The sequence below is a fragment of the Cephus cinctus genome, unplaced genomic scaffold (assembly GCF_000341935.2).
Source record: "Cephus cinctus unplaced genomic scaffold, Ccin1 Ccin1_scaffold0076, whole genome shotgun sequence".
Lineage (NCBI taxonomy): Eukaryota > Metazoa > Arthropoda > Insecta > Hymenoptera > Cephidae > Cephus > Cephus cinctus.
The window spans coordinates 508,180-535,452 of record NW_014332817.1 but is presented as its reverse complement, the minus strand read 5'-3'; the positions used below and the strand labels follow the sequence as shown (position 1 = coordinate 535,452).

The 27,273-nt window shown below is 34.4% G+C and overlaps 3 protein-coding genes and 1 long non-coding RNA gene across 17 annotated transcripts; 2 read left to right on the top strand and 2 right to left on the bottom strand.

Annotated features, from left to right (window-relative positions):
- The first annotated feature begins 554 nt into the window (after window positions 1-554).
- LOC107270312 (excitatory amino acid transporter 1) lies at window positions 555-8,690 on the top strand. Of its 3 annotated transcripts, none has more exons than XM_025087354.1 (8): window positions 555-833; window positions 1,925-2,551; window positions 5,517-5,917; window positions 5,990-6,187; window positions 6,408-6,591; window positions 6,672-7,100; window positions 7,175-7,309; window positions 7,403-7,547. In XM_025087354.1, exons 2-8 carry the CDS (start codon window positions 2,532-2,534, stop codon window positions 7,545-7,547), a joined length of 1,512 nt encoding a protein of 503 aa, XP_024943122.1. In that variant the 5' UTR covers window positions 555-833; window positions 1,925-2,531. The 3 variants fall into 3 exon arrangements, with proteins under 3 accessions (XP_024943122.1, XP_015600706.1, XP_015600696.1); XM_015745210.2 differs by having other exon boundaries at window positions 556-900; window positions 7,403-8,690; XM_015745220.2 differs by lacking the exon at window positions 1,925-2,551 and having other exon boundaries at window positions 555-900; window positions 7,403-8,690.
- Window positions 8,691-9,295: 605 nt separating this feature from the next.
- On the bottom strand, window positions 9,296-14,505 carry LOC107269701. Of its 7 annotated transcripts, XR_003060432.1 has the most exons (5): window positions 13,380-14,492; window positions 12,836-12,870; window positions 12,423-12,695; window positions 12,167-12,263; window positions 11,800-12,066 (listed from the first exon to the last, which is right to left on the bottom strand). It is a non-coding gene; the product is annotated as an uncharacterized LOC107269701 (long non-coding RNA). The 7 variants fall into 7 exon arrangements; XR_003060423.1 differs by adding an exon at window positions 9,296-9,536 and having other exon boundaries at window positions 9,620-12,066; window positions 12,423-14,373; XR_001538123.2 differs by having other exon boundaries at window positions 12,423-13,485; window positions 13,639-14,505.
- Window positions 14,506-14,611: 106 nt separating this feature from the next.
- On the top strand, window positions 14,612-24,187 carry LOC107269683 (galactosylgalactosylxylosylprotein 3-beta-glucuronosyltransferase P). Of its 4 annotated transcripts, XM_025087431.1 has the most exons (6): window positions 14,612-15,482; window positions 18,672-18,728; window positions 19,465-19,780; window positions 19,861-20,287; window positions 20,423-20,580; window positions 21,166-24,187. In XM_025087431.1, the coding sequence occupies exons 3-6, from the start codon at window positions 19,580-19,582 to the stop codon at window positions 21,562-21,564; spliced, it is 1,185 nt and encodes a 394-aa protein (XP_024943199.1). In that variant the 5' UTR covers window positions 14,612-15,482; window positions 18,672-18,728; window positions 19,465-19,579; the 3' UTR covers window positions 21,565-24,187. The 4 variants fall into 4 exon arrangements, with proteins under 4 accessions (XP_024943199.1, XP_015599315.1, XP_015599306.1 ...); XM_015743829.2 differs by lacking the exon at window positions 18,672-18,728 and having other exon boundaries at window positions 19,465-19,738; XM_015743820.2 differs by lacking the exon at window positions 18,672-18,728.
- LOC107269669 (putative Dol-P-Glc:Glc(2)Man(9)GlcNAc(2)-PP-Dol alpha-1,2-glucosyltransferase) lies at window positions 24,068-27,236 on the bottom strand. Of its 3 annotated transcripts, XM_015743804.2 has the most exons (6): window positions 27,132-27,236; window positions 26,938-27,069; window positions 25,711-26,296; window positions 25,300-25,645; window positions 25,083-25,216; window positions 24,068-24,986 (listed from the first exon to the last, which is right to left on the bottom strand). In XM_015743804.2, exons 3-6 carry the CDS (start codon window positions 25,906-25,908, stop codon window positions 24,249-24,251), a joined length of 1,416 nt encoding a protein of 471 aa, XP_015599290.1. In that variant the 5' UTR covers window positions 25,909-26,296; window positions 26,938-27,069; window positions 27,132-27,236; the 3' UTR covers window positions 24,068-24,248. The 3 variants fall into 3 exon arrangements, with proteins under 3 accessions (XP_015599290.1, XP_024943147.1, XP_024943151.1); XM_025087379.1 differs by lacking the exons at window positions 26,938-27,069; window positions 27,132-27,236 and adding an exon at window positions 26,517-26,690; XM_025087383.1 differs by lacking the exons at window positions 26,938-27,069; window positions 27,132-27,236 and having other exon boundaries at window positions 25,711-26,446.
- Between the last annotated feature and the right edge of the window lie 37 nt (window positions 27,237-27,273).

Below are 27,273 nucleotides of genomic sequence, written 5' to 3'. Positions count from 1 at the left end.
TATCAATCTTTTTAACAGAAAATGAAGTTAATAATCTACGAGTCCATATATGTATTACGTATAATGCCTAACAGAGCAATGATAACCTGATAACGCTGGAACAATACGATCTTTGTGGAATTGAAAATAATATAAACAGTAATTGATAAAAGTTTTCTTACTCTAAACACTATCAGAATATAGAGAATCTTCCGTGAAATATTTAGGTAACAAATTCTAAATTATAACCTTCCACCCACTTCGGTCTTAGTACCAATCACTAATGCGATTGTTTATGTAAAGCAATAATATAACAATAAAATAGTAAAAGAATATCTATTTGTTTTATAAAATTTTACCTTAATAACATATGTATATGTATTCCGAAATCGATTACTGCAAGCATCAGCCTCGTTCCAATTGGTTCGATTCCGTTTGTTCTTCACTTTAAAATTGTCCAATCAGCGACAGTACACAGGTTATGTCGCTTGAAATAGGAATGAACGAAATGGACCAGGCCAGTCCAACTCCATTTCGAACTCTGAATCCGAGCATATAGCATAACTGAAAGCATAGCATACTACAGTATGCTGCGCTTTGGCCTGTGCTTAGGAGACGGGCACGACGCGACTCCTGGGTCTGTCGTTTCGCGATGATCTCGTGCCACAAGTGTTCGTGGCGTTGTCGCGCGAGGATCTTCCGGATTTCAAAGTAGCGACAATTTATGGGAAACGAATTTATGATCGCTTCGAGTCTATTATTCGAATAATTCATCAGTTTTGTTTCTGGGTGGAAGTACAAGGAAAAACGGTCTAAACAGTTTTACGACTATTTTTTGAATTCATCAATTACAGGTGGTTTAATTTGACATGTACATAACTTCTTGAAGAATTCGGGAATCTTCGAAGATCACGAAAACCGGTAGGTTCACTGATGGTCTGAAATTATTATGAAAATTTTATTTTTATTATGTGACTTACTACGAGCATCGTAGTACTTTATTTTGATTTTTATCGGACGCTTTGTCTTAATTCTATAAAATTGGTTCGCTAATATTTCTTTGATCCTGTGGTGAATTTTATGTGGTTTTCAAGTGTCTGATCTCGATGAAAATATTGCCTCTGAGACGTATATAATAATATCGTATAATTTAGTGATGTGTGAATATTATCAGAGGACATAAAAAGTGCATATGGAATGTCAAGTGCGATGAATGTATGGATGAAATTTAAAGGCGTCAGTGTGACGATTTACATTCGATTATTTATGACATCATATTGGCTTTTCTAAAGCCTTTGTTATATTACAGTGAATTTAATCGGGATAAATATTTTCGATTGGATTTTGAAGTAAAGCTTTGTTATCGTCTGTTAAACTCTGTCATAGAAATTCCTTATTTACCGGCAGTCACCGTTATAGAGGAAAGCTCGTTTAAGCTTACAAATGGGGCGGTGAATGTCGTAATTGCCATGTTAACGATACCTACTATAATACGACAGGATAATCACGGTATATTCTTTAATAGAGATTAATTTTCGAAAGCGGAAGTCAATTGGCTTTTAAAATGAGTCCAACGATTTTTAAATATCGTATCACGTGGTTGGAATTAAATGAATATAAATATTTTATAAATCATAATTATCGATGATAGACACCAAAATAGCATAGTGACTTTTTTTCAATAATAAATTGAAAAATTTTGAAAATCCTTTTTTATCTACTGTCACAATTAGTTGATTTGGACTAAAAAAAAGTACAGTTACCTGTTACAAGTAAATTAGATTCTTATCACAAGATAACAAATAGACTCCTGATAGATACATACATCAGCTTCCAATTGTTTATTGATTAAAATCTTAAAAAAAAAAAGAAATCTTATAAATATTTTCTCTTTTGACCAATTGCTAAGAAGCGGTTACCTAATGAAAACAATCCTGAGTTTCAGGTTCCTCACTGACAGCTCAGGTTGTCCTTGAGGCAACTTTTCGATCCAAGAGAAAGTAGATAAAGGAGTGGAAGTAGAAAAAGAACAAGTTGAAGCCACTAGAAGGACGCAATAAAAGGGCCAGTTGTGAAAAGCGTTAACAGAGTAGCTAAAAAAGAAAAGAGGAAGTTGAAGAGGAAGCAGAGTATTCGCCACCAGCAGGGAAGCGATCCCGTTTCTCGGCGCAGTATCGTTATTAGTATCTATAGAGAATACCGCACAAACAATAGCGGCTCTCGGTAGTAGGTGCATAGCGCGAGAATTTATTATTGGCCTGCACGGCAGGAAGGGATCGTAGGGGAGATCGCAGTATCGCTATACCTAATCGTACCACCCAAGGTGGCATAGATTGGAAGCCCCATCAACATACATCCTCTGTCAAGCCAGGAGTACAGCAGAGGAGCGTTTGCCGACTGCTGGCCCATTTTGTTGGGGCTGCTTTGCCATCATTCATCTGCATTAGGCGCGCTACAGAGTTCTTCCGCTCTACCGGAAGTGTCCATGTGAACGACCATTGCTTGGTACTTGTGCAATAACATTAACCGGCAGCTACCAACTGAAATTGAAAATGGAAGTAGCATCTGAAATGTATGTATTTATCAATTCCATGAATTATTTTTATACATATTTTCAATTATATCCCTCTATCATTAATATTGTTACACGATTATTAATCAACGCTTACACAGTATCATCGATGATAGCCTAAAGTTATATTCAACCGTATGTATGGAACATACGTAAATTCTGAACGTGAATTGAATAATTGCATAATAATAGATTGATGAATGAAGCATCTTTAATGTGCATGTATAATATTGAGAAAGAGACTCAGCCTCATAGCAGGGTATAGTAGAAGGTAAACAATGAGGAAGAAGAATCAGCATGTCTGAATATTAATTAGATGATTTTTAAATGGCAATGATGAATCTTTGTACTTTGTTCATGTTCATGTTCTTATTGATGCAGTTGGCAATCATTGTTGTTATTTTTGATTGGTCACTTATAAAATTGCGTCATGGTATATAATGTCAGTTCCAAGAGTTAAGAGACTGAGTGTTTCCTTAGTTTCAATCAGAATATTATTTAAGGTACTGCCAAGTCTAATGGTAATTCATTATCAAACTGTACATGCATTTATCATAGCAGTAACTCATTGGCTGACATATGTCACTTCAAATAAAATCCATCCTTAGAGTTCCAATTGATTATCATCACAATGATAGAAAGTTTGATACTAATTTATTTCCTGGAATTATTCCCCGTTACAGTAAAATCCAACCAATTGATTACCTATAGACTTTCTTATATCATCAGTAATCAGTTTTATGATTGAATCCAAATATCATTCAGTCGCATTCACATAATTGAAATTGTTGCAGTTGCAAAGTGCATCTGTCATTTCATTGGATTTCCATACGTCGTACAAGAGATCCGACATGCAGAAGTAGTAATATATTTTGAATCGATTAATTAAATAATCCATCAATACAGTATTTTTTAAAAATATTTGATTTCATACGCTCGCTTAGAAACTATAGAAAATTATTGTGTTAGTCTTTCACGTATCAGCTAGTAAAATTAAACATCATCGATCCAGTAGCTTAATGGTATAATTTACGGAAATGACAAGTCTCCTTTCAAACTCATTAGAACCAACATGGCAGAAAGAAGCTTAAATGCAATTCGATCCCCTAGTTGAGCTTAAATATCACAAGGCACGACTGTTTCAAGTCATTCGGCCGTTCAATTACTTGCAACGTCTCGAGTCATCGTTATCGTCTGCAACACTGCATTCGTATGATGCAAGTAGCACGTACAGCAAAAGTCAAAGCATTGATACGAACGTAAATTTTCCTATATTGCTTATCATCGACGTTAAGCAATAAAAAAATCTGCACAAAACATTCTTTACCCCCATAGATGTATATTTAGTTCAGAAAGGTAACTCACTAGAAAATTGACTAAACTACAGAAAACCAATGATTCTTCGAAGAATCCAAAAGGTATGAATATTTATAGACTCGAGTATGCATAACGACAAATAGGCAAGATAAACACGTGTCCCACTATAATCCTTGTAATTTTTTATGGAAACTCATTTCTAATGCCAAGTCCTTGACTTTAAAATATACCGGTGTTAAAATTAACTATTGACGGTACAAACAAGAGACGCAATGATTTTAAGAAGTTCAAAAAGAAATTTCAACATTTTTATTTGGCTTGATTAACTGAAAATATTAAACGGGAAGTCTAGGATAATTTTACGTAAAATCATTAGCCGAGCAATTTCCGTTTCTCTAATTAACTCGTTACGTGGAGGCATGCCAGAAGCCATGGACAGAAGTATCCATGGGATCCACGACTAAGGTCGCCCGCTTAATTCTCACACTGTCGTCTCATCTATTACGGCTGTTAAGCGATTACACCGAAGTCCAGTCTTTTTATTACTAGTATACAGCAATATATATCTATACGGTTATATATAGCTATAGAAAGCATATATCATACATACGATAAAGCAAATCAAAGTTTGTCTTTTATTTTTGAACGCGAACTAATTATCATTAACCGTATTTAACACTGAATATGCTCTTTTGGCTTCGTTCGATTATACGAAATTACGAAATATTATTTATTCTATTAAATAAATTTACCGATTTTCATCCATTGCGGTAGAGTAGAACAGAATTTTTGTAATCAGGAATCGTGGGCGCAAGCCAAGGCACGTTTGCTGTTTATCAAAAATATATTATTCACGCATTAAAAATGATCTCGGAATATTATAAATATTTGATGCAGTAAGTTATATACATCCTATATCTGTAACCTTGGATGGACTCTTGCTGGCTACTCAAGTTCTAATTATCAATAGTGATCACGTAACTGATCAGGTTTGATATTTACATACAACCATGGGAAGGCTATTTGGATCATGCAATAGAAGCATCAATAGATGAGAAGGAGAATCTGAATCAGTATGATTTCATAGTACAATTGATATTCTCACTCTTCTTCTAATCACCATAATGATTTTTTATTCTAATTCATTGTTTTCAAGTTTTGTAGTACTAGCACTGATTTAGTATCTATAATAAGTATATAGTACTTGTCCATAGGTGAGAAAGAAAATTATTAGGTATAGCGCAGGTATCCTAGTTTCTGCCATGCTGTGAAAGACAGGAGGTATTAAATTAATTAAAGAATCAATTTATAATTTCGAGAAGGTTAGATAAATTTGAATGAGTCTCATGTTAACGTTATAGGACATGGTGTATAATAATATTTGTCACGTGACAACGCGTTGTGGTAGCAGCGGGTACTACGATGAGAAACACGTGTAACGAAATACGTGTCCTTATTTTTGAGGAATTCTGTCGGATCTGCCTTGTGCAGAGACAATTGATGCAGAATCCATGTAGAAGATGCCAGACGTTCTCTGAATAAGATATTTCCTGTCTTATTTACCTGTTTATGGAAAAACGATGTTATTCTCTTTTTTTGTATCGGTGGTACAGTGAAAATGTATTATTTTACCTATTTCTTGTTCCAGGTCTCCTTTGTCAAATGCGGACAAGCAGGGTCGCTTGGTCGAGCGCACGTCTTACTATCCTCAGCAGCCAAATAAGAAATCCCGGAATCGTCGTCAGAGAGTTCAAAAATGCCTGCAGCACAATGTTCTGACGATGTTGACGATAGGAGGTGTCGTAGGAGGCATCGTGTTGGGTTTGATACTGAGAAACGTTAGGGAGGAAAGTTGGCGACCGCGTGAAATAATGTATGTTAATTACGTTGGTGAGCTCTTTTTAAGGATGCTGAAGAGTCTTATCTTACCGTTGATTATGGCCAGTCTCATCTCGGCCATTGGTTCTCTTGATCTTTCATTGAGTGGCAAGATCGGTGCTCGTGCCATTACGTATTACATGGTTACTACTATCAGTGCCGTTATATTAGGTTGGTATAATATTGTCTGGTGTTGATATAGTTTTTTATTAAATATTATCTAATACCTTTATTGTATTTCAGGAATTATTCTGGTGATATCGATACGTCCTGGATATTCGAGCGAAGCTGAACAAGAGGCAAAACCTTCCACTGTACGAAATGTAACGACCATAGACACACTTATGGATCTGATTAGAAATATGTTTCCACCAAATTTGGTACAGGCATGCATTACACAGTACCGTACAATATTGAAGCCCCCAAACGATACAATCAATCGTAAGTTTTGAAATTGTGTAATAAGAAGATTGTGCAGTAATGCAGTTATTGAAATTCTTCCTGGCATAAAGCATGCAGCGCTTGATCTTGAAAACGAAGGTATTCAATAGTTTGGGAATGGACATTTAGTTTGCAATTAAAGATCTGTGCTTAATGTGAAAGGAAGAACAGTTGACTGAATATCTTATACTTCAATAAACATTATTGTCTGTGTCAACAGTTCATATACTCGAATGGGACATAAGTCACGAGTATACCAGCGGTACTAATATTCTTGGCCTGGTGGTATTTTCAACGGTGTTGGGAATAACTCTTGGAAAAATGGGACCTGACGGTAAACCACTGTTAGCATTTTTTGCAGCACTTTCCTCGGCAATGATGATAATTACCAATTGGGTAATCTGGTGAGTAGTTGATCCTTTTCTTCTTTGAGAACGTAACTAAAAATGATTTTTCTTTCTTAATCATTCTTTATGTAATGTAGGTTCTCACCCTTGGGAGTGCTCTTCCTTGTATCATCAAAGATTCTGGAAATGGAATCGTTCAATGTGATAATTGGTCAACTGGGCATGTACTTTATGACAGTACTACTTGGTTTGTGCATTCACGGTTTCGTAGTGCTACCACTGATTTTCTTTTTACTGACAAAGAGGAATCCAGTGACATATGTCTCAAACATGGCGCAAGCACTAGCGACAGCTTTTGGAACGAGTTCAAGCTCAGCCACATTACCAGTTGCAATTGGTTGTCTTGAGGAAAGAAATGGAATCGATCCACGTGTCTCTAGATTCGTAATGCCTATAGGTGCTACCATTAATATGGACGGTACAGCCCTATACGAAGCTGTGGCTGCCATTTTCATCGCTCAAGTTCGCAACGTCAACCTCTCTTTTGGACAGTTGGTTGCCGTTAGGTAAAAGGAAGAGAAAAACAAATATTCGTTAACTCAGATTTACCAAGAGAAACTAAATTATTGGAACTTTTTAGTATAACTGCGACAGCTGCTAGTATCGGTGCAGCTGGAATTCCACAAGCTGGATTAGTCACAATGGTTATGGTCCTGGATACAGTTGGTCTTCCAGCAAAAGATGTCACGCTTATTATCGCAGTCGACTGGCTACTGTGAGTTGGAACAATTGTATAATAAAATCTTTTCAATTCTTCAATTGCAATGAAAATATTTATATTACATTTTGTACTTTCAATTGTTCAAAGGGATCGTTTCCGGACCACAATAAACGTAATGGGAGATTCTCTGGGTGCTGGTATCGTTAATTATCTCAGCCGGAATGAGCTGAACTCATTTCCGCAAGGGCCTCAAGTGCAAAAGGAGACCGACCACCACACAACGTCTATATGAACATCCGTAGGATAGAGTATCGATATTAAAGACCCCATGCACGTGACAACGCAAGCATGTATCATAGACTAGTCATATACATATGGGCCTGTCGAACAATAAATTGATCCGACAAGGTTCAAAGGTTGTTGAGTTTGTTCCACAATTTATGATAGAGTCTGCACGCTGTCACGTTAGCATGATTTCTCGTTCAATCGTTTTACGCAGTTCGCGTTCAGTCAATTCAACAGAATGGCTTATGAATTATTATTTAAATAATATATTGATCATCGGTGAAGAGCAGAATGATAACAGACCTATTGATAACACTGCATATACTAAATATAACATTAAGGGTAACAAAAATATGATATTCATAAAATTGTCCATATAGTGTACCCAAAATTGGCCTATGAAGTGTTCTTGTGTACTATAAGTACCTAGGTATAATTTTCATTTTAATCAATTTCGTTGTATCATCCAATTAATTAAAATACCTAGTGAGACCGTGGGTCGATGCGGTATTTGCGAATAAAATTCTTTGAAAAGTTATATACTCAGAATAGGACTTATAGGAATAACAAAGATAAGTGAACAAGAAATATAATATGTAAATAGAAACATAATCAAATGTGAATTCTCTTGATAGCTCATAACTTTATTCTCTTTGGGTAATCATTTGTGTGACTATAGCAATGTAGTAGAACAATGGAATGGCTAGAATGAAGATTAGTCGTTATTTCTAATCTAAGACGAAAGTTGATACACTTTATGATTGTTTACTGGATTTTGCACTCTTTTATTATCAATATCCGTTAAGGAAATGGCGATATTATAAGTCGACCTACGAGGATCTGAATTATTTAAGCTAATATAATTATCGCCCTTACTCTGCTACCTTTCGTGAAGTACAAATTTATTTTAACAATCTTATTCGACACGAGCCTCGTTTTAAAAATATAATAACCTGATCATCGCACCTGAAATCATCTGTATACACGATATAAGTACATATTGCATAATATTTACCATATAACGTTATAATATGTCTATTGCATAAAACAGGTGAAGGAATGTTATCTTCCTCACATATATATTTATATATATATGTATATGTATGTATATCAAAGTCAAATATCACATAAAATAATCGTTAAAGAATAATCAATTTTCTGCAAATATCAGAAACTGTTTATTATTGTACGTCGTTATGACAAAAATTTTCATAGATTTAAATATGAATTTACGAAGATTGAAGAGTTTGTAAATTGCTTATTGGAAGGAGTCTTGTTACGTTCGAGTAGTGTAATTATTAAAAATTAACAAAATACTCTGTTATACAGAAAAACCAATAAGTATACGTTATGGAGTGATTGGTTATATTTCTATTTATAAAGTAAGACTAGTAGCCCACTGCGCGCGCTGATTTCAGAGCTCATGAACGATTTAAGAATAATTTTTTATTTATAAATTTCAAATCCTAAACTTGTAGATTAAATTAACGACTTAGTAAGTTAGAAGATTTTTAAATAAAAAATTGTCCTCTTCTACTTTCCTCGTAAGAAAATGTCATTTCAAATTATTTATTTTATTTTACGTAATTTATTACTTATGGAATAAAGTGTATGACAAACTTCAAAATAGGTAAAAGTACAATTCGTTAATCGGTGGATAAAGCACGAAACCCATTGTTTCGAAACAACCCGTTGTGTATCGTAGGTTCGACTCATTTCGCTCTCTTATCCTTCTTACTTTTCCTAATGTTCTCTTTTCTCGCTCCTCCAGAATAATCTGATCCTCGTGCGTAAGTTTTACGCATCTTTTTCTCTCCTTGTTCAATCAGTCGTTACCATCTCTCTTCTTCATTCTTTCTTTTTAACAATCTTCCTCTTTTCGCCATCATTAATGTCCTTTAAAAAAGTAACAGTCCAAAGTGGTAGCGCATATACCACACAAAATGTATATTATATTGCAGTGATGTATTTAATATCCTTCCTCAGTCGTCTCCAGCTATTGTCAATAATAATCGTTTATAGTCTCTGATACCACGTGAGCAATAAAACCTTCATATAGAATAAATCCATTCTACTTACTCTATTCTGCTCTACCTGTGCACCGGATTCCCACACATGATAAGTGGCGCCATCTCTGAGACGTCAGTGAACACGGCCAACGGGTGCCATTAAAAAGCTCTGGATAATAACGATACACGTGATATTGGGATTATCCAAATTAATCAAGCGGCTGCATAGAATACTACATACATATACAAAATATTGAGAATAAGGGCTTAAATAGAAAAGTTTTATCGCGCCTATGAAAACTGAACTTAAGCATGACTAGATGCAGAGACCTATTATATCGGCATGATTATCAATGATAATGAAGGTATAGTAAGGTAGAACAACAGTAGGATTATCCTAATACAACAGTTTTATTGTCGAGATATAATTGCTGTATTGTTAAGACGAAAAGGTTAGTAATGGATATAAAGGATTTCTCTTTCTGCTTTTTACATTCGATTTATTCACATGATAGATACGTGTGCGAAATATTAATTACGCGATTCCTTAATCTCTGAATCTGTTTGAATTCCAAATTTACCGAGCCGCTAACCTCGTAACTGTTAATTGACTGCACGTCGTAAACTCGCGCTCAAAGTAGAAATTTCACACTGAAAACTAACGGCCAATTGACACTTCGGAGAAGCAACAACAATGCTTCGATAATTTCTAGAAAATCTAACATGACTTTTTCAGGAGTGGAGAAGATAGTTTTGGAAGAAAAAATAAAAATAAAATTGAATTTTCCAATCGTTTGGACACGAATAATTGGGATGTTTGCACATATATATATGTATTTATAGCATTAGACAAGTGAAGGATTATTAATTAATACAATAATATTGTTAACATGCGAAAAACTGCTGGCTCGAGACCTCGGCGTCGCGAGGTAAAGTTTAATGTGTTTGATTATTCTAAAACGGTTTTGCCGTGAAAAAAGTGATAAAAAATAACAGTGCTGATGGCATTATAGCGATAACATGATAACTTATCACCATTCAAGTAAATGTATTTTACTAGAAGAGAGTCTATAAGAAACATGATTGAGTCAGGTAAGAAAATTCCAATTCCAAATCAAGCATGTCAAACAATTAATTATCATTGAATGAAAAATCATTCATCAAACTATAGTAGGTTCGAATGATTTCTATTCAGGATTTACTGTTCATTGATCAGCTTAAGAAATTCGTAGCTATTCGTATTACATGAAATACGATAAACACATTGAATTCATTCAGGTATAAATTGTCGTTTCGTTATGCAAAATCGCTGATGCATATTTTGCACGAAATGCATTCAAAGTTCATCCCAGCCAATGATATTCATTGAGCCGAACAGGTAATGCTCTGATAATTTTAAAGAGGTAAAGTGATTGTACCACGAGGTGGTAAAAACAAGTAGACAAGTTGAAAAATGCAATAAGAAGAATAAATAGCCAATCAGACTGCATCGTCAGGACGATATAATTACACTCTCTGCCAAAACGCTGCAACTCTTCATGCTGCATTCTGCTACATTATAGTAATAATTGGTGCAATGTGCTATTTCACATGACTAATATAATTCTAGCTGATATATTATCAGAGTTCATAGTAGTCATGATAAGTTGATAAATTATGCACTTTTTTACAGTCCAGTATAGATAAAGATATTTTTAAAAACAGAATGCATCGCTGCCATATTTCAGAAGGAAATTATGCACAAGTGAAGAGAATCTCATGAAAAATCTAATCAACGAAATGGACACTGACGAGCACCGGATTTAGGTTTATCTTTTCACTTAGTCAGCTGTAGCGACAGTCGAAGATTTTTTAAGAACGAACTACTCATTCTTTTATTTAATGATTTTGATGGAAAGAAAAGTTTTAATTATTCCTTGAGAATATTTGGTGTTTCTATTGCCTATTGATTTTACTCGAATTAGGATAAATTTACTTTGCCGTAACGGAAACAATGCTTTAAAATGCGCTAACCTAAAATCAAATTCCGACACTTTACTCGGCGGTAAAACAGCCAATTTAATTTTCTGTGGTAGCCCACTATCCAGTACCAGTGTTCTCAGCCCAGTCACTCCCCTACAGACATCATTTCACCCTTTCACAAGCCAAGAGGAAAACCAGAGAGCTACTCAAGGGTGCTCAAGCCACTATTGTTTCAGGATCTCTTACACAGGAAGTTTCACCAGTGTACACCTATGCAAGAACATTTGCATAAGTACGTGGAATATTTTATTCCCAGAAACCACACGAAATGGCGCATTTCAAGTCTGTATAAAAATATTCACAATAGACAAAGGCCAAGTTCATACATTTTTTAGTCTTTTTCCTACATAATTATTTATCGTATTGTTATGCCGCATTTTTGCTTCAGCCTCCACTTGCATTAAGGTGACCCAATTGATTCTGCCAGACAATAAACCGATATCGATGGGTGGTAACCAGTCAACGTTATAACTCATCCAACTCCACTCTGAAGCTCTGTAAACATTAACGTGTTTCCAGTCCAACTTAGCCAGATAAATGCCCAAATATAATAGCAGTAGGGTACTAGAATTAGTATAAAGATGTTTGGCCATACTTTATCAAGACACTTTTGAAAGAGTCAGCTCAGGTGAATTATGAGAATCCATCACTCATGCGACGAGCATCAATTTTCATTGGTATAACACAGACATCTGTTAATAAAAAAAAAAGATTAATCCAACATAACAATGACTGATCCTAATCGAATAAATTTTAACGAAATTCTTTAATTTAATTTTCCTAATACTACATATATTAATATTAATTGCTTCACCCTAAAAACCTATCCTTTGTTTGCACGATATTTATACCTTCTGAAACCCTCAACCTCTGGAATCCTTCAGCTGCTTAGTATAATCCCCAGGGTCCACTGCTTCATGAAAGCTCTAGTGACCATGTAAGTATTACCAGCAGCACATCAGAAGTTGCCGAGCAAAAGTTTACTAGCCTGAACCTGTAGTTCCTGCCGCACCCTTGCCAACGGCTTCGCGCTCTTGGCGTTTGGCCTCCGGGGTCTCGCATTGATTTTCCGGACACCCTCTAGCTGGCGTGCGAATCCCGGCAGCCTTGCTGGCACCAAGTACCTAGTTACCAGTCACAGTATGATAGTATATTCATGGCATCTGTTTATGCAGGTGATTTTATGCCAGCAATCATAATACATAACAAGATGATTTTTTTCATTATAAAAATCAATGCTATCAGTATATATAGTATCGCCTACCGTGTTATTCAAAAATAATTGCACACCTTGGAAACCTTCGAGAACAAAAACGTAATTTATAACATAGACACTGATACCGCGATAAGCACGAGTAGTGTGCACTGTGATAAGAGATAACTCGACTATTGTAGCTGGCAAGATCGATATTGTGTGTAATACTAAAATATTATTTTCTCCCTAACCTTCTGGATTGGTCTATTTAAGAAAATTGATTATTGATCATATTTGGTTCTGACGTAAAAATAAATCAGCTTAGAATCCTTCGTGAAATCGAATTTCTTCTTACGAAATAGAAATGTCAATGCCACATCAATAAACCGTCTTAATGCATATATCATACGACTTGTGAACTCCATTGATAAGACATCCAGTTTGTTGTACTATTAGTCAGTACCGTCATGTCAAAGGGTTGACATTGATGAACAAAGATATCCGTTTCATTCACTGGATATGGATATTCAAATTAAACAACCCGTAAGCAATGTTAGAATGGGATTTACAAATTTATTATTTTTTTATACGAGGATTATCAGTTGTCAATTACCTAGTCAGTGGTAAGTTCGCCATTGTTTGGTGTAAAGCACGTGTGCCAGTGTAGAATTGACTCAGGTCAGATCAATAGGAAGACCGTTTTAGTTATGGCGACTCATCTTGAGTAAGAATAAAATATATATTATGCATAGTTCCTTCATATGTAAATCTTAAGAATCGCATTGGACGCCATGAATATAAGAATGGCGATACCGGATGGACCACCATAAAAGAAGCTAGCAAAAGGACTGACTTTAAAAATGTATACGTACGAAATTCAATAGGATTTAGATTATGCAGCTGTGAACTATAAATGATGTGAGCCATTATGATATTATAGCGACACATGTAGACATTGCTGCTGGATCAATATCAACCACGAGTTGGGATGGTGGCTGGCAGGGTTATGGTGGGAGAAAATGAGAAAAAGAGGAATGGATGGGGTGAATGACGCCATTGGAAAAAGTTGAAAACCACATGGTGTCTGGCACACTCGTCTACTGATACCGGATGCATTGAATGTTGAAAAAGCTGAAAAGATTCGTGAAAAGTTCCTATTCGTTCTTTTTGACTCTACATTATTTTTTAAAATTCTAACGGCCAATCTCATTACTCGTAACACTAATGATCCAAATATCTGCGTAAAAATATTTGTCTACATTTCTTGACATATCGCCTGCCGTATAAAAGATCGAAATATGCGTGAGAATGATGATACAGTTATTGTAGTCTGATTTATGAGTCCAGTCTAGTTAGATAATACTGACACTACGATGTTTATCCTATGATAGAATGACATCTGCTATACGTTCACTGTTTCACGACACACTGGATCATATCTTCTACACCCACTTGATTATAACAAAAACCCTGTATTTTTCTTCCACCAAATTTTTACCTATGTTCTGAGTAACATAGAATTTGGAGTGCAGAAGTTGTCTGCTGAATCCGTGTACTTTGCTGTTTTACTTCACATTGGGTATTCAGCTTCTACGAAGCTCTTTCTAGGACGTCCTGATTGAAGTCTTCGCTGGCCAACACTCCTTCGTAACTTCCCTTGTGCGAGAGGAAACACGTGACTATGTCATGGGACTCAGTGGAGTATATGGCCGTTGGTCGTTCCGCAGAGTCCCGCACTGTTGCCATTGCGCTTTCGTTAGTAGCGTGGTAGTGGCTGGAATACTGATAGGTGGGGATAACGCGGAACATAGCGGAAAACATAGAAGCACGACCGCAACTCGGCTCAGTACCGAATCCTTAGTCACCAAACCTTAGTCACGTTTGTGTAAAATTATTACCGTTTAGTGTCAAAGTCATTTAACGTTTTTTTGCTTTTTAACAGAGAACCAAACAAAAAACACGAGTCTGGAGTGTTAATACAAAAAAAATGTTTAGTCGAAGAGGAAGCATTTAAAAAAAATACAGTTCGAATTCTCGTCTAATTCATTTTTTAAAAAGGCGAGGGAAAAGAAAGCAAAATCAATGGACATAAATTTATTCATCTTTAAATCGAGAGTGCAATTCTATACTGAAATCGGCCGGCCCAGATCTTTGATGCTGAAAGAAAACTGTTGAAGTGATGCTAAAAATATCGCCACCGGAGATAAACACTACGGGAATAGTTGCAGAAATAGATTTTTCAATGTAGTGCTCTTAGATCTGCCACGAAATTGAATGACCTCACAGTTTGTGTCTTTTGTTGAGTGCACGTTTTTATTGCGATCTCACTTATTGGCACACGATCCCATTGCCAAGAAGACGAATGCAAGTGAATCAATAAAATGTGTTTGCTACGAGGAACGTAAGAACGTGATTAGACGAAAAAGAATATAATCAATATAGCCGGCAGAGTTTTACAACGATTAACATGGCTTTTCTACCCGGCACCTACGTCTCCATTATTGTCGTAGTAGTGTCATATGGAGCGATAGAATTATCTCGATGACAGTTGAAGTGCAATGACTTCGTTTGTGAAAGAAGACTAAAGAAAAAGAAGAAAATCGGAGTATCTTTCTATTAGACGCACAACAGGCGTGAATGTCACTAATTGCTCGAAGCATGACAGTCATCGTTATCATCAATAAAATCGAGAAGAGTCTTGCACCATTATTGTCCGGTAAATCATAATCAGAATTTAATTCAATATCTTTATACGAAATATCAAAGTACGAGAGACTGCTGTCGGTTGAAACATAAACGGATTATATCTTAATCAATATTTCCAGTGAGTCTTAAAGAATTTTCTTGTGAAATTTTCATCACTTTCTCTCAAAATGATAATACAGCTGATCAGGAAATTGTAATTTGTTCACTACCGATAGATGGCAGATTAAATGGTTTTGTTTCGTCTACACTATATTTCAACTGACAGCAGTGTTCACTACTAAATATACTGCAATGATACAAGGATACATTTCACGTATACTTTAATTGTTGGTTATGATTATCATTAGCAGTCTAAACAGAAATTAATGTAATGCAATATTAAAAGTACTATACTTGACATTTCTGATCAGACATTTGAGAAGAGTCTAAGCAATGCACGTACTATGTATACCTATATATGTTTTATAGCATTTTGCGAATGATTCAAACAATGTTATCAGGTATTGGGTGCAGAACAATGTATCAGTGATATATATATAATATCCACACACACCACGTCATTCTAAATAAATGAGGTTGGGAAAATCTAACGAAAATATTGAAAAATTGATAAAATGTTAGATGAAAATTCATGAAACCAAATTATTATTAATATGTTCAATCACAAGACACCCATTATTCGCTTGTTCCGCGTCGTTAATTTTTTACTCGACATTATACGCTCCGATCAATCATTCAGGTGTATCGGCAAACGATGACGTCAGTGCCATAAAAATGTTATCAATTTTAAACAATAAAAATTTTATGAGCTTTTGCTCCTTACAAACAATTTTCATTGCTTCTACCATTGCACGCTAATACAAGTACGATTACATTGTTATTAATTGAAGTCAATAATGTCCGTATTGTTTTTGAATAATTTGAAAATTTTAATGGTTAACAATAAAAGACTCTTGACTATTGTGTTTTAAAATATCTGTTATCGTTTTGATATGTAGTATCGATAATCATTCCGGGGTAGCGGATGTGCTTCCGTTAACATTTTCTGGTATCACAATGTTTAATAAAAATTTTATAATATTCAAAACTACCTTATTAATTAGTTGGCTATCATTTTTTTTTAATATCCAACAGACTATTTTGCATTTTGGACTTATTGTATATATGCACGAATATACGTATTCGTTCACATGCACAAGGCAAAAGACAAGCTGGAGGTTGGATTTGAGATAAAAATTAAAAATATAAGTCACTTGCGTATAGCAACTAGGAAAATTGAAATTTGGTAATACGAAATTTTTTTAATTCCTTTTCCCTTTTAAAGTCAGAATGCTCTCTCTTGATAGTGGCGCTGCTATAACGCTTCTTTTGAAAACGTCGTATCTCCCACACTTACTTTTCTTTCTCTTTGAATATACCAGAGCAATGAAATCCGACGTGCAAGACGTTTTCTATGAAAAGTTTTATGACGAATAAAGCGTATAAAGCATCGAGGAATGCTGGAGTATAAAATATTTTTTGCAATATGTCCAGTCCATTTTTGCCCTTTTTTAAACACAATTTTGACCTACTTAATCCAACTGTAAATGAATTTCATGAAATTGCGCTGAAGTACAGTGGATATACATGATACATGATCTCTATCCTTGAATACGGTATATGTAAAATTCTCTATATAATTTAATGTTATATCGACAAGGAGCACGTATGTGAAGTGTACGATTTTTTCTACGTCTGAAAATACGTGTTATCGCTATAATTCTTAAGCAGTCCATATCTTTTTTGGTACATTAATATCGATTGGAAATTTTGATTAGACGTAAAAAAATACTCGGCCACATTTCACCATTGTTATCAGAAGCAATATTTTTTTACATTTTACATTAGCCTAAGGTAAAATCAACAAAGTTCAATTGGTTTTTCATTGCACAAATAGCTTCCCCATCCAGATTTCATTAGATTGGCTCGCTTGGAATTTATTGAATTTGATTTATCGGTTATTGAAATTCCTTGACTGATATAAAAATTGGCTAAAGCCAAAGCATCCATTGTTTAACTATGGTCAATCTATGATCACCATGTAGGCACGTTCTGGTAGATAACTATAAATTGTGATAAGTCAAACAAAAAATATTCTTCACATTTTTTCAATAGCACGATTATATCTGATGTATTTATAACTTATGAATTGATAGGCGTTGAGCTCTTATCAGCATGTTCTGTCGTCGAAAGTTATACACATTAAATAACCATACGTGACGTTATGGCAACTTTAAAGGCAAATTACATCAGTTGACAAACGTAATAGTTGCTTGTGAATATTTTATCATGAATTATTTAAATGATAAGAGAAAAGAGAATAGCTGTAATGGTTTTACGTGTCAGTAATGATAAATTTTCTTAGTAGAATAAATGGACACATTTAAAAAAGGCAGGAGGTGACCATCATATAGAGATTTTTCAATTATATTTTGACAAATAATTTTATAGAAGAAATATTAGCCAATCTACGTTTATTGAAAATTCATGCTTCCAGGCTCCAGGCAATGTGTTATATTTTTTATTCACACAAGTGACGTATAGGGGTTGCTCAAGGGTTACCCCCAAAAAAGTAGAGCAATCAATATCAATACTTCCTGCACGCTCTGCTAATGCCATCACACTTGATACCTGTAGCCATGGGATTAGATGAAAATCATAAGGCAACAAGAGGACCAATAGAAATAAGAACTACAAGAGGTAGAGTGTGACAGAACAAAGGAGATAAAAGGAGTTTCAAATGAATGGGCAACCATTTGATGAAAGTACTTTGTGATACTCTAGAGTGTTTAAAGGCTTAACTACACAATGCCTATATCTTTTTAAAATACTATTGTGATACGTCCTATCGATTCGATTTGTTCCATGTAGAAATTTAAATTAAATGTATCTTTTAAGAATTTTTTAAAATAATCAATACAAATATTTAAAAGCTTTTTCACCTTCACGCATGATTTGCAGTGTCTTGGAGTAATAAAAAAATATTTGTTCACACGAATAGGCGTTTACTTGAATATCAGTAATATCGTTGTGACGTTGCATAATCTTGAGAATAACCTGCCTTTACATAAGCAATTGCAATATTGACATCTTACAAATACAGGAAATTTTTATTTTGTTCATTGCTCGTGATAATTACTATTGTGTTTTAAATTTCTAGCGTATCCGGTGGAAGAAATACTGCTTTTTGAAAATGAAAGCGAAGCTATTACGTGAGGTGGAATATTTGATCATGAGTAATTCTTGAAAAAAGTTAATACCGCGTGACGGGATTACCGTTCTATACATTACTGTATCTGTTATCAACTGTTAGCACATTTATATACTGATTAGCATATGTGTACTGATAACATTAACCAGACTTAAAAGAAAGCGTAGAATCATATCTTCGAAAGACGCTAATTTTAAGAATTGTGATATCTAGGTTTGATGTTCATATTGCTTTTAAAAGATTACAAATGTAAAATTGACTATCTATACCTGCGTTTAAGATTTCATCAATTGATTAACGTTGCTACGAGGTCAACCGTTATCCTAATCGTAAGCTATAAAACACATAGTTTCTTTAACTTATAAAATCTGATACAGGGACTTTGTTAGTGTCCAAAAAAATATATCAGTCTTCACAAAAGTTTGATAAATATAATCGACTGAGCTGAAACGTTATTGAAATGTACTTTCTGTTAAAATTCTATAAATTTTAGCGAGTTTACCTAATATACATTAATATGAAATTATATGAAATTGCATACACGCTTCTGAACTGCAAATAGAGTAGTGCCATGTGGGACATGCGTAAATATTATCAGTAGGAAAAACATACATGAAAATTAGTCATCAGTGAGGAGTGTAATACCGGAACATGTTGTTTGTATATCATTCATATCGAATTTCCTCGTTACAATTACCAAGCAATTTCCAAACGCATGTCACTCCTTTCTTTTTTGTTTCAGTTATTACGCTCGTTACCTCCAATGACAATTTGCATATTTAAAAACTGCAAAAAACGGCTACTCAACTAGATGAATACCAAGGTGTCAAAGCTGTGTCTGTTTAGATAGCGATACCATGAGGCCTTCCATGAAGATGGGATTGATAGCCTTGCTGGGTGTCTGTGTAATATTTTATCAGTATCATCTTTCAACTGGCATAAGACTGGACCAGATACCCAACTTCAACGAAGCCGTGGCAGTTGAAGGTGCTGAGAATTTGTCAGTAGTCAACGAGGTAGATGGATACATTGATCCTTCAAAAATACCTGAGGATGCAGTATGTGAATTAGAAAAATTGTAGCACTGTCATAATTAGTTAATCAAGGTAAAATACATACTTGCGAAATTTTATTACAGATTCGAGGAGCTGTACATGCAGTCCAACAAGGATACGGTCTTAGTCCAGACCTGGGAAATGTCTTGAGTCAAGAAATTCTGGCTCGTTTAAAGAGAAACGACGTCAACCTGGTCCAGGAAGAGATCTTGATAAATGATCCACGTGGCGTACGTTCAGCATCCACAGCATCGTCCAGTGCGAATAGTAATGCAGCAATCTGTGGGACAGGAGGAAAAACGGAATCAGATAATGAAAAATTGAATCCCCTTTTTATAATCACCCCAACGTACAGAAGGCCGGAGCAAATTCCCGAACTAACGAGGATGTCGCACACGTTGATGCTCGTCAGGAATGTGCATTGGCTCGTTATTGAAGATGCCTTGGTGCCGACGAAACAGGTCACTGAACTGCTTAAGAGGACAAAACTGAAATTCGAACACTTGATTGGTAGGCGTACGAGCAATTGGATGCTGTTTTTATAAATACGACAATTAATAAATAATTAAAGCATCGTTACAAAGCGGTGATTAATCGTTCTCGTTTTGTATTAATTAATTATTAAGATTCTTCCTTATTTTTCAGCACCGATGCCTGATAAGTATAAATTGAAAACGGGCGCCAAACCACGAGGTGTATCAAACCGAAATCGTGGTTTACAATGGCTCCGATCGAACGCGACGAATGGCGTCTTCTATTTTGCGGATGATGATAATACTTATGATATTGCACTGTTTGATGAGGTTTGTATATATTGTTGCTGGGAACTATATTATATCCCAAGCTATCGATCAGTTACTGTATTAGTGTTCAAGGTTCTCTTTTACAACGCCTATTGTAAGTGCTAAAGACCATTAGTCAGTGACGCGTAACGCTTCCATATTTCTTTTGTCTTTTGATACATTTCAAAGGATTCTCAATCATTACAAGAAAGCCAATTTGTAGACAGATGATTAATAATAAAATGGAACGTGACAGTAAAGTAGACTCGTGAAGAACTTTAAAGAAATATCTTTTTTAATCCAAATGTCACTTTACTTAATGTTAAACGTAATGATCATTCTATCTGCTTCAAGGCTGCTATAAAAATTTACTACAGACACTGAACATATTTCACTTTATACATGTATACATTCACATTATACTTGAATGGAGCACGTGGCTATAATGTCTGGTAGACACGATATCGTTACTATGGAATATAAATGATAGCTATCAGGTATTTGATTATTAGTCACGCCATTCCTGTTGATAACAGCATTATATTGTGACATTGTTCTGTCAGATATCGTCTGTTAATTTTCATATTATTTTTGCATTTTCTTCAGATCCGCAAAACAAAAAAGGTCTCCATGTTCCCGGTGGGTCTTTGTACAAAGTACGGACTTAGTTCGCCGATAGTTAAAAATGGAAAGTTCACCGGTTTCTATGATGGCTGGATAGCAGGAAGAAAGTTTCCAGTTGATATGGCAGGTTTCGCAGTGAACGTCAAGTTCCTTTTAGAGAGACCAAGCGCCACAATGCCATTCCGGGCCGGATTCGAAGAAGATGGCTTCCTTAGGAGTCTTGCGCCTTTTGAACCACGGGATATTGAACTTCTTGCTGATAATTGCACGAGGATACTCGCCTGGCATACACAAACGAAGAAGAATGAGCCTAGTGCTCCGCTGGACATGAAGCTCTATGGCTTAACGAATCTGGTCCTACTGAAAAAACAGATAGTATGATGAGGCCATTTTCATTATAAACTTATGGACTCAAATTATAGCCGTCGTTCAGCAATGAATTTGACGTTAATTCAGATGGACGACTGCTGGCCAATTATTTATAATACAATTAGGAGGATTTTATAATCCGCTCAAGAAACAGTGTTGCCTAACGCCCAATACGACTTCTTCCAGTGAAACTTGAAAAAGACGTTTGTCCAACATTAATTACATATTGTATGTAGGTTGGACCGACCCTTGGCACGATAGAGTGATCAGTTGTTTCCTCTAGGGATATGACAATAGACAAATAATAAAGATCGGCCTGCCGGTTCTGATTTCCCTGAGGATTGATAAATAGATTTTTAAGTTTGGCCAACTATGAGGATCCATGATAGTTCACGGATGAATACTTAATAACAGACTGTTGTACTATCTTTTTGTATTATTTATTTTATTGCCCGGTATTATTTCAAGTATTAACTATGGGTTGTTCAAGAAAATTATCAACGCATATGTTCAATTAGTACTTAATCGCTATGGCATTTAGTCTGTTAAAAGTGTCATAGTTATTGACATTGACAACAAAAATATTATCGCTTGTCAGGCTTTTCAAGCTGTAACTCATTACATATCATTGTAGTAAAAAATAATCATTTTTTTTTTCTTTCTTGAAATCGTGTCCAAGACATTTTCGACTATCCTTTTGTGCAATCGACAAATTTTTGTCTTATGCGCGTATAAATTAATTTAGTTTTTATTCCTCAATTGTCAAGAGGTTTTACTTATAAATAGTAGGTACCGATATTTATGGCGCTTCCTCTTATGACTTAAGAAGAAAATCGGTAGAATGCATGAGGTGAAATCCATTGCATAACTTTCTCTTGTCCTTTTAGTTATTTGATTTGAATGCCGTAAACATTAGTCTCACTACAGTTACGGTTTGTCATTAATGGTTCCTTTTGCGCATAGCTCCAAAATTAATATTATAGGCAACTTGATACCGATTTGATGCTGTAATTTTGTTTATATTAAAACAATTATCTTATTGTATATTTCTCGTAGTTTATCTACTACAACTTACCGTTGATAGGGTTTAAGTATAACGCATTATACCTTAGGTGATATCAAGCAATAAACGGTTGGTGCAACAATAAAAGAGAGTGATCTAAAACCGCTATAAAATTAACGATGATAAACATATAAAAACCTGAAATACTTTAGAAAATTCGCAAGCTTCGTTATTGCAAAGTTTATACAGGGCGACATAGCGAACCATGCAATTTAACTATATACAAAATTGCAGTCCATTACAAAAAAGAAAAGAGAAATGGTCGGGCATTAGGTGATGAATTCTTCTACTTTGTTCTTCTTAGCAATGCCGATTAGTCAAATTAAAAAGATTCCCGTCGACATGGGAAATAATGAAATCTACGTGAAGATATATTTTTTCCTAATAAATAGAAATTATAGTAACACTAATAAACTTTTCAGATCACATACTACTACTATTACTACCACTACCACTACTAAAACTACTACTGCTTCTACCAGTATTACTATTACTATTTCCATTCAATACTCTCCATTCGTCTCTAATAACGACACAAGAAATAAAATTGACTATGAACACGTTCTTTGCAAACTATTAGCTAACTCGTAAAGTTGGAATAATCGTATCAACTACTATCCTCTGTTACATTACTAAACTTACACTCTGTACATCGTACAAGTATAATACGGGCTTAATCACGTATGTGATATAGTTGCGTATATACATGGCTGATTCTTAAAAATGTGATAAAACAAAAATTATCCACCGTTTATTCATTACATTGAATCATGCCAAATGTAAAAAAGATGAATAGTCTTTTCGAGGAATTGCCAGTAAATATCTTTATTTTCATAGTTCTTCTTGGTGTACTTTATACAATGAGTTATGCAACAAGTACTTTAAATTTCATAGTGAGTTTTGTAATGAAGAAATGAAACCCCCATATACATAGAGCGTTGCGCCTAAAATAATATCGACTTAATTTACTCTGTTCTGTAAATTCTGATCTATTTTTTAAATCATGAAAATTGTAGAAGACAAAGATATTGTGGTTGGTTCGACAGTTAAATAATTATATTGGCTCTTCTGGTGTGCGTACTCGAATTATAGTGATATATAATGTATAATGGAGTATGCACTTTAAATTGTATTAATTTTTTCAAGGGGTGGTACTTCAATAAAGGTACGGACGTGCGCACACGAAGAAACTAATAAGTGCATCCTATAGCACCTTATGCTGCTTATACTTACTGTATATGCGAATGGTATATTCTTTAAAAAAATTGAAATGTATCATTATAAATTGTAAAGACTTACGCGTTTAGTAAAAAGCGAGATGGGCCTTTAATGAGATAAGACAATGTATGGCTAGTTTTTTCGTCTCTAATTGACTGCAAGTACACTTGAAATGACTGTATAAGATTATGTATAAAAATGAACAAAGTGCGTAACAGTATTGATTACGAGAGCTACGTGGAAGAAATAAAATTCAGTTTATTCATATAGAAATATTAATTTTTTTTAATATAACCAATCGATTATTTACATGATGTTTGGTCTGGTGCTGAATAAATTTTTTTTTTCTTGTTATATACTTGTCTTTTTATCTGACGATTTTTCGTGATTACCTACTTTTTTTTTACTAGTTCCATCACCAAGAGATCCTTTGAGGATGCTCTTGATCATCCCAGTAAAACGTTTTGTTAATGAAAATGAAAAATTGCAAGAAATTTATAATTAATGTGGTAAGCAATTCTGCTATTATTTGCCATTTTTTGATTCTCTGTATATTCAAACGGAAGATAATATATGGAATAACGTAGTAACGTGGTTCTAACAATAATTGTGGTATTAATACCATAGATACTCCTGCAATATACGTCATTTGCGATGCGAATCGTAAATGATTGATACAAGATAAAAATGAATATATTGTAAAACCATATATCGGTATTAATAAGTACCGTAGTAGTTTATAACGACCGACAAATTTATTCCATACGTAAAAAGTGTAATGCCTGTTGTCCGCCAATACGTAAGGATGAACTAAAGTATTAAAATGAATTATTATGATCATTAAGAAACAAAATGAACTTGCTACGATCCAGCGGTTCCTTAGCCATTTCAAATATTCCTTCCAGTGCACAAGCATATAAGGCCATGCGAAACAAAAAGTGAAAACAGAGAAATAAAAAATTTGTGGAATGTGAATTGTTGGTATATGAGCAGTACGATCTCCCACTACAATTCCTTTGTTCCATATAAGAAATGCAAGAAATCCTAAGCCAATAGATATATACGGAAATATAGAAATAAATATCCGAAAAATAAATTTTGAAAAGGACCATGGCCCCTGTCGTATTTGTTTTATTAGATTCCTCCAAAGTATCTGAAAGCATTTAATGTTTTATATTCATTAAAAATATTGAATAAGAAAATCAGCTGCATCATATTTTGCTATGATCAAAAGACGTCGATTACTTACAATTACAGAATTAGGAGTATTCTTGGTATGAACTGGAATAGGATTCTCAGCTTCTAAAATATCTAAGATACGTTCAATGCCAAGGAATGCTACCCAGATAACATTTGTTTGTCTCATAAGTATGGCCAATGCTCCTGAACAAAAAAGACTCAGTATTATTACGATTTTATGTAAACTTATGTTGTAGCAAAGTAAAATAAGCTTAAGAACTACTTGCCAAAAAACACTGATATCGAGATATGTCCTTGCGCATGGAACAACATCATTAACAGAACCATATTAACAGACACAACATCTGTGTAGAATAAGAAGAACCAGAAAAACAGTGGAGGAAATAATCCGATCGCATAAGCAGATGTAAGCTGTATCCATGGTTTCTTTATGCCACTTCTGCTCTTAGTCTTATTAGTTGTCTGAATGATCTCAAACAATAAATAAACATTGACAATAGTAGTTACAAAATTTATGCATCGTATGCATATTATATTGCATAGGCCAAAAGGTGCCAATATTGCAGTTGCCACTAAGTACAATCCAGGTAAAGTCGTAATCTTGGAATCCCACTGCAACAATAAATTAATAATTTATCATTTAGAAAATAAAGACAGTTTAGAATATTAATACTTACCTCAAAAAATTTGCCACTGCAGTATTTTAATGTTTGTGGGATATGAAACACTTCATCAATAAAATAATAAGGTTGCACTTGATTAAGGTACAAAAATAATATTCCAACAATTATAAAAAATATTATAAATGTGGTACGTGCCAGTATTAATGGATTCTTCTGCAGCGGAGAAATGATGCTCAAACTACTCATTTTCATAGAGTATGACAATTACATCTAATTTCAAATACTAAATAAACATATCAGTCATAAAGTGCCACATATTACAAAATCAGTATATTAAAAAATTGTCGAACTTTCCTGCAACTCTGAAAGTTACCAGTTATTGTTTGACAATTTAAAATAAATAAAGACACGTGCGCCAGTTTTATTGTTTCATGGTTGTTTGAACTATTATTGACTCCCTTGTCTCTCAGCTAATTATCCAAAAAGTCGCTTTATTTTATATATGCTTTATTTACCCGGCATCAAAGAATATAACCTTACTGATGTTAACTGAGTCTCAGGAACGATCAGGAACTACTAACAGATGACAGCAGTATGCACAAAATTTGACTCCACAATCTGAGATGTTCGATCTTCATTGCTTGAAAAATTGAAATCACTGTTTAGTATCTAAGTATATGTCTGTAATATTGCTAACAAGTTCTAACATTTATATATATTTTGTCATAATTTTACAATATAACCATTCACAAGAGTAATATTATGTAATAAAAAATTATCTCTGAGACAACATTTGAAGGAAAAATATTACACTTGTTACTGTATAAAAGCCTTTACAAATCTAAATAAAATTGCATTACTCTTGGTTCCATTGTTGTCAACCTTTCCATACAGCTACTTTTTTATTGATGAATGATCAACAGTTATTTAATGTTGTACAACAATTCATAGATCATAGCACTCGTTGAATTCTGCATGACGATTGGTTTAATATTGACCCAGTCACACTTCAGTATTATTCTTTCAAAAAGAAACTTTTATACAATTTTTATAATAAATTATTTAAAAAAATATATATTTCTGAAATTTTGACAATATTTGAATTAATCTATCGACATATATTTAATTGAAAAAAAAAGCAAGAAATAAACTATATCAAAATGGTTCCGGTTAGCCATATTATTGGGACTCAATGAATAAGCCAATCGAATTATTCCTTTTGTTATGATGCGCTACCAATGATACAATTTTAACAAAATTCTAATTTATTTCATGAAATACCTTTATAATGCCATCATTAAGAAAGATCTAGAGGCGCGAGAGTAGCGAAGGTGGAATGTATTTCCACTGCCAAGCAATTGAGCATGTCAGTTGAATACCATGAGGGGTTGGTTTCAATCTCTTGATGAATAACTATAAAAGAGCAATGAAAGTAAGCAGAAGTAAATGACTTGGTCATTGAAAGAAATACATACTGCCAAGAAAGTAGGGTGGTTCAGAGTTTCTGAGGAACAGCTACAACGAGAAGTATAGAGAAATAATTGTGTTCGGAGGGAAGGAAAAGTTGAAAGGTGGCGTCGTACATCCGGGGGTGGGGATATCACAAGGTGCGCGTGT